Source organism: Zalophus californianus, chromosome 9, assembly GCF_009762305.2.
Source record: "Zalophus californianus isolate mZalCal1 chromosome 9, mZalCal1.pri.v2, whole genome shotgun sequence".
NCBI classification, from domain to species: Eukaryota; Metazoa; Chordata; class Mammalia; order Carnivora; family Otariidae; genus Zalophus; species Zalophus californianus.
In genome coordinates this window covers 24,317,352-24,331,165 of record NC_045603.1, presented here as the reverse complement: position 1 = coordinate 24,331,165, position 13,814 = coordinate 24,317,352, and the positions used below count along the sequence as shown (strand labels likewise).

At 35.7% G+C, this 13,814-nt stretch overlaps 1 protein-coding gene across 7 annotated transcripts in view; it reads left to right on the top strand.

Moving 5' to 3' along the window:
• The window catches only part of NEDD1 (NEDD1 gamma-tubulin ring complex targeting factor), a 52,256-nt gene that overhangs the window by 17,838 nt on the left and 20,604 nt on the right, over window positions 1-13,814 (top strand). For 6 of the 7 annotated variants that reach the window (XM_027594948.2, XM_027594945.2, XM_027594951.2 and 3 more), the window contains 3 exons: window positions 8,996-9,225; window positions 10,657-10,858; window positions 11,235-11,430. In XM_027594948.2, the coding sequence (XP_027450749.1) occupies window positions 8,996-9,225; window positions 10,657-10,858; window positions 11,235-11,430 (628 nt within the window). The remainder of the gene's footprint in view (window positions 1-8,995; window positions 9,226-10,656; window positions 10,859-11,234; window positions 11,431-13,814) is intronic. The other variant, XM_027594947.2, reaches the window with a different exon arrangement.

The window sequence follows — 13,814 nt, the reverse complement described above, 5'->3', positions numbered from 1 at the left end:
AGAGGCATAGAATTGCTACTTGAGCATTCATTTAGATTTCTCAAAATTCATTTAAGATTTCAAATATACTAAATATTCTTTTCTTAAATTTAAACATGTTCATAAAAATTTTAAGTCTGTCAGAAGATTGACATAATTCAACTCAAATATACTGTTAGCCAGCCCAGTTTTTATGTTGATCAGTTACTATAGGTAGGGTCTGGGTATTGAGAAAAATAGTAGATAGGACACATCTAATGATAAAAATAAAAATTTTATTTTTTTAAAAGATTTTTTAATTTATTTTGGCGAGAGAGAGAGAGAGAGAGAGCACGCACGCACATGTGCATAGGAGCAGGGGGAGGGGCAGCGGGAGAAGCAGGCTCCCCACTGAGCTGAGCAGGGAGCCTGATGGGGGTGTGGGGGACAACTTGATTGATCCTGGACGCTGGGATCATGGCCTGAGTCGAACAGATGCTTAACTGAGCCACCCAGGCACCCTAAAATAAAAACTTTAATTTTTGTTTCTATGAACAATCAAGAATTTGAAATATTTAAAAGTCATCAGATTGATTTCTTAGCAAAAGTGACAAAAACCTGGAGTGCCATTGAATCTGCATTATACTGAATCTCATATCATAAATGAGATTGCCTGGATATACTTAGATCCTAACTTTGAAGTATCTGAGCTGAATTGAAGCTATTAGTTTTATGTGGATCACAATGTCTTTCTGCAGGAGTGAGGGGGCAGGTGTGGGGGGAGGCTTGCGGCCTCTGCAGAACTTCCAGGGCTGACAGACTTTCTAGATTACAACTGCATGTTGCTGTTTGGCAGGCTCAGCAGCGTAGGCTCACAAATAGGTTAACCTGTTTTGCCTTTCCCAAACTGCAGCCCTTTTCAAAGCAGTTACAAAGTGGATCTATTTAATGATTCCTTAGACTTAAAAATGATCTTTAAATGCAGCAGGCTATTTGTGAGATTTTAAATATAATGTATTTAAAAAAATAAATAAATATAATGTATTTTGGTATGTTAAATAAGTTAATTTTATTCAATGTAATTTTTGACATTTTAGGTATAGATTTTGTAAGTATTAGTAACCATGTTTGGGAACAGAGTCCAAAAATGTAAATAATTATTAGTTACAATTAAAAATAATAATTATTTTATCAAGAATGAGTTTAATTTTAATTGGGTTAACTTGTTTGTCTGGTTATATTTATACCTGAATTTACCACTCAGAGAGTTTGACTACAAATCTTTATTTCTAGAATAATGATCTCCTTGATGTTATATAGGAACATTGATATACAATGTTTGCATGATAATATGTCCTCCATGTTTTTTCTTTCTTTTTTTTTAATTTTATTTTATTATCTTATGTTAGTCACCATACAATACATCATTAGTTTTTGATGTGGTGATCCACGATTCATTGTTTTCGTATAACACCCAGTGCTCCATGCAGTATGCTCCATGTTTTTTCTTAGTATTTGTGTACATTTGTCTAGCCTATCTAGTATGTTCTTTGAGCGGTTTTATAATTGACATGTTGGCATAAAATAAACTTCTAATCTCTATTTTTAATGTAGATACTTTTTATTTTTTTATTTTTTTTTAAAGATTTTATTTATTTATTCATGAGAGACAGAGGGGGAGAGAGAGAGAGAGAAGCAGAGGGAGAAGCAGGCTCCCAAGGAGCAGGGAGCCTGATGCGGGACTTGATCCCAGGACCCTGGGATCATGACCTGAGCCGAAGGCAGACGCTTAACCATCTGAGCCACCCAGGCGCCCTGTAGATACTTTTTAAAGGCTCTTTTTTTTTCCTTCAATATCTCTCTTCCAAATTTTCTGTAACGGGAAGAATGTTTTCTTGCAGTGTTTCTGTGTATAGCTTTATCTTCCTTCCATACAATTATAATCATTCTGTTGGTCCAGTCTTGTTTTCTGTCTTTTTCACAGTAGTGTTCCATCCCAGGTATTCTCATTTTACTAGTCTTCATAACCATATTTTTAAAAAGACTTATTTATTTATTTTAAGGAGAGAGAGTGCACATGAGCGGTGGGGAGGGGTAGAGGGAGAAGGAGAATCTCAAGCAGACTCCCTGCTGAGTGTGGAGACCAAGACACAGAGCTGGATCCCATGACCTGAGATCATGACCTGAGCCGAAATTAAGAGTTGGATGCTCAACCTACTGAGCCGCCCAGGTGCCCCCATGACCATAATTTTTTAATGGCTCCATAATATTCCATTGTTCAAATGCCACAGTTTAAAGATTCCTATATTTTAGGTATTTTCCAAAATTTTATAATCACAGTGAGCACCATATATTAATATTGTTTCCATAAGTATGTGTTTTCTGCTTTTTGACTTATTCTCTGACATAAATTCTCTTTTGATGTAACTCAGTAGCAGGCTCACATGTTTTTTTCCTTGAGGACTTCAATGTGTTACTCCCATTATTGTTGGTCTCAAATGTCTGATGATAATTTAAGTATTTTTTTCCTTAGATGTCACTTGTTTCTTTTTTCCTAGATGTCCAAAGAATATTTTTTTTTCTTTAAAGTCCAGTAATTTTGTTAGACTCAGTCTTGGTGTTGGTCACTCTGTATTGCTATTCATAGGGACATGGTGTGCTTCTTTAATATGCAGTTTCAGATCTTTTCTTTCAGGGAAGTTTTCTTGAATTAGTGCTTTTAGTATTTGTTATTTTCCTTATGTTTTCTTTTTTTCTTTATTAGATCTTGTCTTCACTGATTTATTACTTTCAAACCATTTTAACTTTTTCCTTATTTTTAATTTTCAAAACTTCTTTATTTTTTGCCTGTCTCTAAGGTGTTACCTGTTGTGTTTATTCATTCTTATATTCCTTTTAAATTAGCCTTCATTTTTGAAGAGACTTTTGAAATTTCTAATTCTTTGCTAAGTTCTAACATCTCATTTCTAAGTTTTCTAATTCTGATTTATATTGTTTTTTAATGTCTTGTATCATTTTATTTTCTTCTTGGTCATCTCCTGAGAGTTCCTTTCATCTTATTCTCATAATAACTTCATTTGGGATTTATCTGTGGAGTTAGTTTCCCAAACTTCTACACAGAGATGGAGTTCAGGGTGTCTTTGCTAGCTTTACAAGCTCCCTCTTGTTTTCAGTTAGTTTTGTTTTTGTTTTAATGGTGACTTGTTTTCTGAGGTTGCCTAGCTTTGTTCCACTCACTTACTTGTATGTGAACTTTTGCTCTCCTTCAGCTCTGTTGACTCCATCCTATTCAGGTTTGCCTCTACTACTAACAGTGTCTCCTTAGTGTGGTGCCCTGACCTGGGAGATAGGCATCTCATCTGGTCAATTTGGGGAATTCATTGCAGCTAAACTTCTCTAGCTCTTCAGACCTTTCTGTAGACCTCTGTATAGTCCCACCAATGCAGCAGATAGTCCTGGTTTCAGCTGAGCTTGTCAAATTGGTCACCATGCTTTTTTTTTGAATACCTATTGGCTATTTGGGGCTTTGCCTGTTCTCAGCTCTGTCTCAGACTCCCTGTTATTTCCTTCTGTTTCCTTTGCACAGATACTAATATTATGAGGGACTTGTGGCTGCTAATTGTTTGACTTTCTAGCATGCATTTTGGGGCTCATGAGGATCCCTGATCATCTAGTTTTGTTGTAAATGTTCATGGGATTTTACTTTTGCTGTCTGGGGTTTGCTGTCTGTCTGTAAAACATACACGCACACACACTCAGTCATTTAAACTCACTGCACTAGGGATCCCCAAGACCAGGTTTAATGATTCACTAAGAGTACTCACAGAACTCAACATATAATCATACATATGGCTGTGATTTATTACAGTGAAAGGGTACAAAGCAGAATCAGTAAAGAGAAAAGGTGCATGGGGTGAAGTCCTGAGGAAACCAGGTATAAGCTCCAAAGCATCCTCTCTCAGTGGAGAGGAGGTACTTAATTTCCCCAGCATCAAACTGTGACATATATGAAGCGCTGTCTACCAGGGAAGCTCATTAGAGATTCGTTGCCCAGAGATTTTAGTGGAGGCTAGTTACCTGGGCACCCTCTATGTAGCATATATTGAAATTCCAAACTCCTAGAAGGAAAGCAGTTGTTCAGCCATAAACCATATCTTATACACAAACAGTTTCGGCACAATGAGCCACTTTTATCAGTCAGTGAGTCGCTCTTATCAGTTAGGGTAGTGGAAACCCTCCCAAAATCCCAGATACCAGCCAAGGGCCAACCTTGAGAAATAGGACTTTCTAAGGATAGGAAGTCCAGGCCTGCGCGTGCGCGACACACACACACACACACACACACACACACACACACACGGTTATTCAGAGAGATTCAGAAACTCTGCCACCGCTGTAACAACACACACACACACACACACACACACACACACACACACACACACACACGGTTATTCAGAGAGATTCAGAAACTCTGCCACCGCTGTAACAACACACACACACACACACACACACACACACACACACACACACACACACACACACACGGTTATTCAGAGAGATTCAGAAACTCTGCCACCGCTGTAACAACTAACTTTTCAAAGTCTTCGAGTTAAAAGGATTTTAAGCAGGACAAATATGTTCAGATTTCCAGTTTTGAAGAGGTTACTGTTGCAGCAATGTGAAGGATGGATAGTAAGCCACTGAGAATGGAAGTGGGCAGTACCTCCTCCAGTGACAGTTGATTAGTGCTTGAGACAAGACACTGGGACTTAAAAAGAGGGAGGGGATGGGGGTACCTGGGTGGCTCAGATGGTTAAGCATCTGCCTTTGGCTTAGGTCATGATCCCAGGGTCCTGGGATCAAGCCCCACATTGTACTCCTGGCTCAGCGGGGAGCCTGCTTCTCCCTCTCCCTCTGCCTCTCTCCCTGCTCATGCTCTCTCTCTCTCTGTATCTCTGTGTCTCAAATGAATAAATAAAAACCTTAAAAAAAAAAAAGAAGAGGGAGGGGATGGAGTTGAAGGGATATTGTATATGTTTATGCGTATGTGTGTGTATGTATATATACACGCATGTATAGTATCTTGTATATATAAGTAGTGTTTAGTATATATATGTATGTATACATATATATGTATTTAGATACATATATATTACAGATTATAAAGCTACAATAAAATATGAATGGATATTCTCATCTCTGTGAAGATAAGCCTTCTAAGTATAAGAACAAAGTTATAAGTTAGGGAGACAGATATGATAAATTTAAGTGCATAAAAACTTAAAATCTGACAAAATAGCAATCTTAAAAAATTAACAAAATTGAAAGAAAAATGGGGAAATATTTATACTTAATGAGAGCTTTAATGTCCTTATTATAGTAAGATCAATTGCAAATTAGGATTTAAAAAAATCTTAATAGCCCAATGGAAAATAAGCAAAGTAGATTAATGTGTAATTCACAAAAGAAGGAAAACACATGGTCACTTAGCATTTTTCAACCAAGAACCTTTAAAGCATGAACAACAGTGAAATACAAATTCTTTCATAAATTAGCAGTTTTTAAAAATGATAGTAGTTGGGGTACTTGGAAATTGGAAATAATCTAAGTGTCCAACATTAGATTATTTAGATAAGTTGATATACTCATACATTCATGTATTATCCAGCTGTTGAAATCATGTAGTAGAAAGTATTAGTGACAGTGCTGACTTTATAATAATAAAGTATGATCCCGGGTTTTCTGTTTATACTTACTGAATACACACAAACATACATTCACACAGAAAAATATTTAAACAATAAAACTAAGACTTATTTACAACAAAACTAAATGTTAACCAGTTTTTTTGTGGGTGGTAGGATTATAGATTTTTTTTCTCTTCTTTTTTGTGTGTGTGTATTTAAGATTTTATTAATTTATTTGAGAGAGAGAAAGACAGAGATAGTGACAGTGATAGCGAGAGAGAGCACAAGTGGGAAGGAGAGGGAGAAGCAGGCTCCCCACTGAGCGAGGAGCCCTACGTGGGCCTGGATCTCGGGACTCTGGGAGGGATCATGACCTAAGCCGAAGGCAGACACTTAACCGACTAAGCCACCCGAGTGCCCCATGTTTTGTTTTTTTATTTCAAACATTTATGTTTGAAAACTATGGGACCAACAAACTATGACCCAGTAGCTGACCATTATTTTTGTAAATAAAGTTTTATTGGAACACAGCCATGCTCATTCATACTGCTTTTGCTGTACAACAGCATAAAATATTTACTGCCTGGCCCTTCAAGAAAAAGTTTGCCAACCCTTGATCTATAGTGAGTGATGTACTTTTTATATTTAGAAACATATATTTATCCACAAGCACGTACACTCTTACATAATAATGTAGGAAAAAATGGCATTGCTGCTTATAGGGATGTTTTTCATAAGGTTCTTGGCAATGTTTTTTTTTTCCTTAGAAATGGTTTGAATCTGGAACCAGGTGTAGGGGCTTAATAAGTGCTGCTGGTACTAACTTGTATTATTAGTACTTATTTTAAATATAATTTAGTAGATTAATACTTCACTTATCCAGGTCATTGGATAGTCTTTTAATGATACTCTAAAGACATGATGATTTAATAGCTGTAGAAAGGTCAGAAATGTATCAGAGAGATAGAGGGGAGCCATTTAAAGAAATCGGTTTGGCTACTTAAGGGTCTTTTAAAAAAGTATGTGTAAAAGATGGTCAAATGGGTACATGGACAATGAAGAATGAGTCATGAGCCCATGAGAATAGTGGCGGCTACTGCTGTGAACACAGCTCTGGGCAGAGATTCTGTTTAATTCTTAGAACAACTTTGACTGGAAAATAGCATTTTCTGTTTTGTGGATGAGAACACTGAGGCTTGGAGAGTTTAAGTAATTTACCCAAGACCCTGCAGAGTTTGGCCAAGACCCTGCTTGAACGAAGATATATGGTTATTGTTAGCCTTTTTTCTTTTCTTAAATGGTTGCCATATAGGTCCACAGAACATGTATGAAGCAGTATTTGGAATTTAGGTTTTAACTTAATCAAGAGATGCATTTTTAACTATTTATAAAGTTTCATTATATGAAGTGGTGAGGTCCTTGTTCCTTGTTATATTCGAGTAGATTCTGGATGACCACCTTCCAGTAGGAATCCTGTGGCTGAGGCTGAATTTTATGTACGTCGAGGATCTATGAGGTCTATGTTTTATGACGTTAATGGTGTTAGTTTTTTTTTTAAGTTCTGCTTGTGTATTTAATCTAAATTTAGATTATATGAAGGACCATACTATATAAACTCTTAATGTGTTGCAGAATTTTTTAAAAAATTAATGTTTTGCTAGGTTGATAATGTGACTCTGTAAACATCGTGATTCAGTAAGGATCTCTGTGTCTTCTTGTTTTTTTTCTCCTTTTTAGAGAGAGAGAGAGCTTGGGGATGGAGGGAGGGGCAGAGGGAAAGAGAGAACCTCAAGCAGCCTCCGTACTCAGCATGGAGGCCGATGCAGGGCTTGATTTTGTGACCCTGAGATCATGATCTGAGCCAAAATTAAGAGTCGGACACTTAACCGACAAAGCCACCCAGGCGCCCTCTATGTCTTTTATATAGTCAAGTCCCAAGTAGTTTATTTTTCCTTGAGTGTAGACCAGAGGAAAGTTTTGTCTGTTGGAATGGATATACTTTTCCTCAACAAAAATACAAAACACAAGCCGACGTACTTTGTAGTCTAACCGTCTGAAAATGAGGAGCCATATTTAATGCATGACCATAGTAATTATCTTATGTTAGGGTGTCTGGTAACAAATACTCCTTTTGTTTCCTTAGAATTTGTTTTGTATTAATCATAAATATTTTTGTTGTTGAGGGCTGATATATATTATTTTGAAACATCTTAGAAGTAGGTAGTATATGAGTTTTTATTATATATATATAGAAGCTAGTGGTTTCTGTGTGGTTTCTAGTGGTATATAGAAGCTTTTGGAGTATAATAGATTAAACTAGATAGAACAAACAAAAAACCTTCAGATTTGACTTAATGTTTTGTGCCAGATTTATCCGGGACCTATATGTATAGCTACTATCAGCCTACTAGAGCCTGATTCTTTGCTTTATTTGGAACTCTAACTTAACTCTTTGAAAACCAGTTTCCCCCTCTTGCAGATTCTACTATTAATTTCTATACTTATAGTGCTGTTTCTGTGCACGGAAAAATTAGTTTAAATGTAAGATACTTAATCCTCAGCTCAGTAAATGATAATATCGACACAAGTTTGAAAGCAACATTTTAGTAAAAGTAGATAAAATTCATCTAGTTTTAATTCAAGATCTGTTTACTCAAACTGGATATTTGTTTATTCTGATCCAGCGGAAGCTAGAAAGAGAGAATGTCTCCACTGCCCCTAGGGATGAGTGTTTAGAGAAAGGCCAGTATTGCCCTCAGGCTGATGCTTTTGAAAGAAGGATATAGTCCATCCCCAGTCTAGGGTGTTGTCAGTTCTTTGTGATTTAGTTAATTTTTTTATTATGCTTCAACTGCTAAACTGCCAGTGCATCAAATGCCCAGATTCAAACAAATATATCCAAGTATCTAAAATATGTAGAGAAAATAAATTTGAAATATTGCTTATTCTCTGCCAGTGTTCTCTGATACTTACAAATCGTGATTTGGCTGGGATTAGCTGGGCCTTTTATTATGGTAGATATTCCTAACCCTGATGAGTTAATGTAGTTAATCTAAACATATTCTATTTTTCCTCTACAAAAGGGGAGGTTGAGGTAGCTCTGTTCCAAGATAATAAAATCATGACAAATATTTAATTACTAGAATATTGTTATGTATTAGGATCATCTTATAGTCCACTAAGTGATTTTTATGGTTGTCATAGTTGAAATCTGTTACTCTATGAACAAGAGAAGTCCTAAATCCCCTGTGAATAGTGTGGTTGACTGTTGCCATTATTTATATAGTTTATATAAAATGTTCTTATGAATGCTTACAATTGCATAAAATTTGTTCTTATTTTTATAGTCTGTTCGGCACTTGAAGTACTCCTTGTTTAAGAAATCACTACTGGGCAGTGTTTCGGATAACGGAATAGTAACTCTCTGGGATGTGAATAGTCAGAGTCCATACCATAACTTTGACAGTACACATAAAGCTCCAGCTTCAGGCATCTGTTTTTCTCCTGTCAATGAATTGCTATTTGTGACTATAGGCTTGGATAAAAGAATTATTCTCTATGACACTTCAAGTAAGAAGTAAGTGTGACACGATCTTTTCTTAATTTAGTAACAAATAACTATTATCTCATTAGCAGACATTTGTGATTTTCATAGACCTCTGATTAATGTTTGGAAGATCTAAAGTTTGTGTACTTGTTATCTAGAAGGATAGAATTTTCTCTTTCTTCCCATGCAGAAAAAAATACATGAGATGTGGATATTCTTTAGAGTACATCTGATGTTGAATGTTGAGGATAGCATGTTAATGATTGCACATCTTTGTTTTAGCATATAGGCATAGTATTCTTTTTCAGAAATACGACTAAATATGTATATTTTAAAAGCAATGTGATTAACTTGCTTTAAAATTAACTCATTATCAAGAGCAGGGTTTCTAAACTATTGACATTTTGGGCTGGATAATTCTCGTTTGTGGGGGGCTATCCTGGGCATTGTAGAATATTCAGCAGCATCCCTGATCTCTATCCACCAGAGGTTAGTAGCACTCCCCATATTAGAAAAAGTAGCAAAATTGCCCCCAGTTGTGAACCACTCATCTAGAGCTAAAGGTACATAATCTTCTAACTATCTGGGTCCATTGTGCCTTCTGGCTTTCTTCACAGTTATAGGTGTGCTTGGTTAGCTATAAAAAAAAAATGGTACAAGAATGCTACAGGTGTATTCAAGACACCTGACAATATCTAAAGATTGTATGGAAGAAAATGGTAATGTTACAATTAGGGAAGGACCTTCTGTCAGTCCTTGTTAAAGTTTACTGTTACTTGTTTTACTTTTTTCTTTTTTAAAAAATTTTTCTTTTTTATTCTTTCTTTTTGAACTTTACTGAGAACCTTAAGAGTCAGTAAGCATTTCTCTCTTATACCAGATAACTGTGGCAAAGAGCTCAGCTTCAGCAATTCAGTATCCATATTTCTATATTAGCTTCATGAGGATCAAGCCACATGGATTCTGTTAGCTTTCTGGTCAAGAAATGCACAGCTAAAAGAGCCAAGTAGCAGCTGCTCCCCTGTGCAAGGTCATAGTCCTCTTGAGACCTGAGCAGGTCAATAAATGGAAAGGGGATGGTTAGGGCCTCCTTAACCCTGAGACTAGAGCCTTTGTTTGTGGAGTAACACCCAGGAAGTCTGTCATGTTCACTGTTGAAGTAGTAATTATTCAAAGAAATAGTTGCTGCTTCTACACGATGTAGAATGTACCTATTGGAAGTGAATAGAAAAAATAGAATAGAGTATGCAGCAGTTCCTTTATATGCCGTTATATTAGAAAGGTCTCGTAAGTCTAGTTCTGAATTTATGCTTTACACAAATATTGGGGATGCATATTCTAAGTAACTTTGCCAAATGCTAAGTGACTTTGGTTTTGGTAGTTAGCTATCTATATGTCACATATACTTATATACCTGTATAGGCTCACATATCTAGATATACTTTGTTACCCTTTCCAAAGGCTAGTGAAAACTTTAGTGGCAGACACCCCTCTAACTGCAGTAGACTTCATGCCTGATGGAGCCACTTTGGCTATTGGATCTTCCCGTGGGAAAATATATCAATATGATTTAAGAATGTTGAAATCACCAGTTAAAACCGTCAGTGCTCACAAGACATCTGTGCGGTGTATAGCATTTCAGTACTCCACCACTCTTTCTAAGGTAAGGTATTTCTTTTCATTATTTTTGATTTTATTAAATAAGTCTAGCTCAGAATATGGAAATCATATTTTGTCCATTAAACACAGTGTAGTTTTACTTTATAATCATTTTTATATGAAAGCATTTTAAATGACTGGTACAAAGCCATTTGATACTTGGTTTTCAAACTATTTTTTTGTACTTAATTCTCATATTTCTCTCTTCAAAAAATATTTTAAAAGGCTTTTTGGTTCAGAGGGAAGCTCTCAGATCCACCAGCAGGCTTAAGATTTGTAAGGGAAATTATATTTTTAACCTAACAGGGAATTGATAAAATATTAATGTATAGTATGGAGCATTAGAAACCTGAGCTTTTAAATATTCCATTGCATTTCAGTCAAGTTTAAATAAAGGCTGTTCAAATAAGCCCACAGCTGTGAACAAACGAGCCATTAATGTGAGTGCTATCAGTGGAGGAGTTCAGAATTCTGGAATCGTCAGAGAAGCAGCCACCACTCCCATTGGCACAGCTCTACCACAGCCCATGACAACAGCCGGGGGGAAAGGAGCAGTTGCTGTTCAAGACAAAGCAGGTAAATGCTGCTTATGTGGAGTCTCCACCCAGCACCGCACCCCGGTATATATTATTAGCGCTTTCTTCAAGCACCTGGAACTCAAATTCACTTGTGTATTTAGGTAAAATTATTAATAGTTAGTGAAAATGGAAGAAGTGACCATTTTAACTTGAGCTATAAATTTTTAAAAAAGTAATGAAAGGCATCTATTCTATTTAGCTGAACTTTTGTTGTAAGAAATATTGATTATCTTAAAAACAGAATAATGCCAATCCAGAAATTATCCTTAATACCACTCCAGACTGGATGACTGTGCATTGTGTCTTCAGATTAATCAGTAGAGAATCTGATTCTTTGATGCTGTCATTTTGATTTGATCTCTGAGTCACAAAAAAAGCTATTAATGGCTTCTTTTATTTCATATTTCAGAATGTAAAGTAAGTCAGGTGATAAATGTATTTAAGTGCAGAATAGTGCCTGGCACATATTAAGCAGTATATTAATAGTTTATTAAAGAAAAATAAAAATTTTGCAATTTTTAAATAATTTCTTTTACTCTGATAATTGTATTGATGAAATGGTTCTTAAAGAATTCATTTAGACTTTGTGAAGGTGTAATATAAGCTTCCCTGTATTTACTGTAGAGAATATTCTTTTTCTCTAAATTCCTGAAAACATTTTTTTTCTTTTAAATTTTAAGAAGTTACACTATACTGTCAACTTGCAACGGATTTTTAAGACTGCATGGTAGGGGCACCTGGGTGGCTCAGTTGGTTGAGTGTCAGACTCAGTTTTGACTCGGGTAGTGATCTTGGGGTTGTGAGATCAAGCCCCACGTGTTGGGCTCTGCACTCAGTAAGGAGTCAGCTTGGGATTCTCTCTCTCTCTCTCCCCCCGCCTCTTCCCCTACCCCCACTCGCATGCACTCTCAAATAAATAAATAAATCTTTAAAATAATTTAAAAAAGTCTGCATGATATACCACTGTGTTTCCAAACTAGCCTCATTAGAAATGCATGTATCCATGTCTTTTAAGGTTTCAGGACAAGTACTTAACTTGGACAAAAATATTTGTTGTACCTTCTCAGCATGAGTTTACAATTTCAAGTAGAAGCAAAACTTTAATTTGTTAGCCTTGATAGTATGGAATGGTTTTTAAAAAAATATAATAAGTATATATCTTCATTATAAATTTTCTGTTAATATCTACATTATCCTTACATAAAAGTCATTACATATTATATAGAAAAATAATTTCTTATTTAAGAACTCCCAGAAACAAATATTATTCCTATATACTTAGAAGAAGAAATTCATTTTGGAAATAGAACATTGGGTAATGTTCACCAAGATGTTGAATTAACTATATTATAAAAATTGTCATTTTATTATTATTCTATTCATAATTTCCAAAATTAAACAAAATAAAGTTTCTCTCATTTACTCTGAGCTTTCTGGAGTCTTACTGTTATTCATTTAGTTTTTAATAAGGAAATTCATGTGTAACGATGACAGCATTAATTAGGAAATGCAAGAGTTGGGTCTGCAGGGTCACTGATTAATGATAACTGTTGGCTGATTAACAAAGTTTCTGACAAAATGAATGTTTTCTCTGTACCCACAGAGTTAGAAACTTTTGTTTATTAATTTTATTTTGAAATAATTGCCAACTTATAGAAACATTTCAAAACTGTACAAAGAACTCCTGAGCTCTAGTATACCCTTTAGCAGATTCACTGTTTTATAAATTTTGCCACATTTGCTTCATCATTAGCACTCTCTTTCTCTCTCTCTCATACACACACACACACACACACACACACACACGTACGTACATACGTACGTACATTTTCCCCACTCTGAAATATTGAGAGTATGTTAGGTGTAAGTCTTGGGTCTGTGACTTCTACCAGCATGACTTTGGGCAGTTTTCTTAACCACTCTGAGTCTTATTCTCTCTTCCATAGATAATATTTAACTTTTAGGGTTATTGTGAAAACCAGAGAAGATGTATCAAAAGTGCCTGGCACATGATAGCCACTTAGTAAATTATGGTTTCGCAAATATTGTCATCACGGTTATCATCACTATTATTTTCAACTTCCTGTAAAATGAATCTGAAATTTGAAAGAAGTTCACGTTGCTTCTACTAAAGGTGCCAACCATTGCATTCCCACCAACAGTGTAGAGGGTTCCCCTTTCTCCACATCCTTGCCAACACCAGTTGTTTCTTGTGTTGTTGATTTAGCCATTCTGACAAGTGTGGGATGATATCTCATTATGGTTTTGATTTGCATTTTTCTGATGATGAGTGATACTGAGCATCTTTTCATGTGTCTGCTGGCCATCTGGATGTCTTGTTTGGAGAAATGTTTTGTTCATGTCTTCTGCCAATTTTTAAAT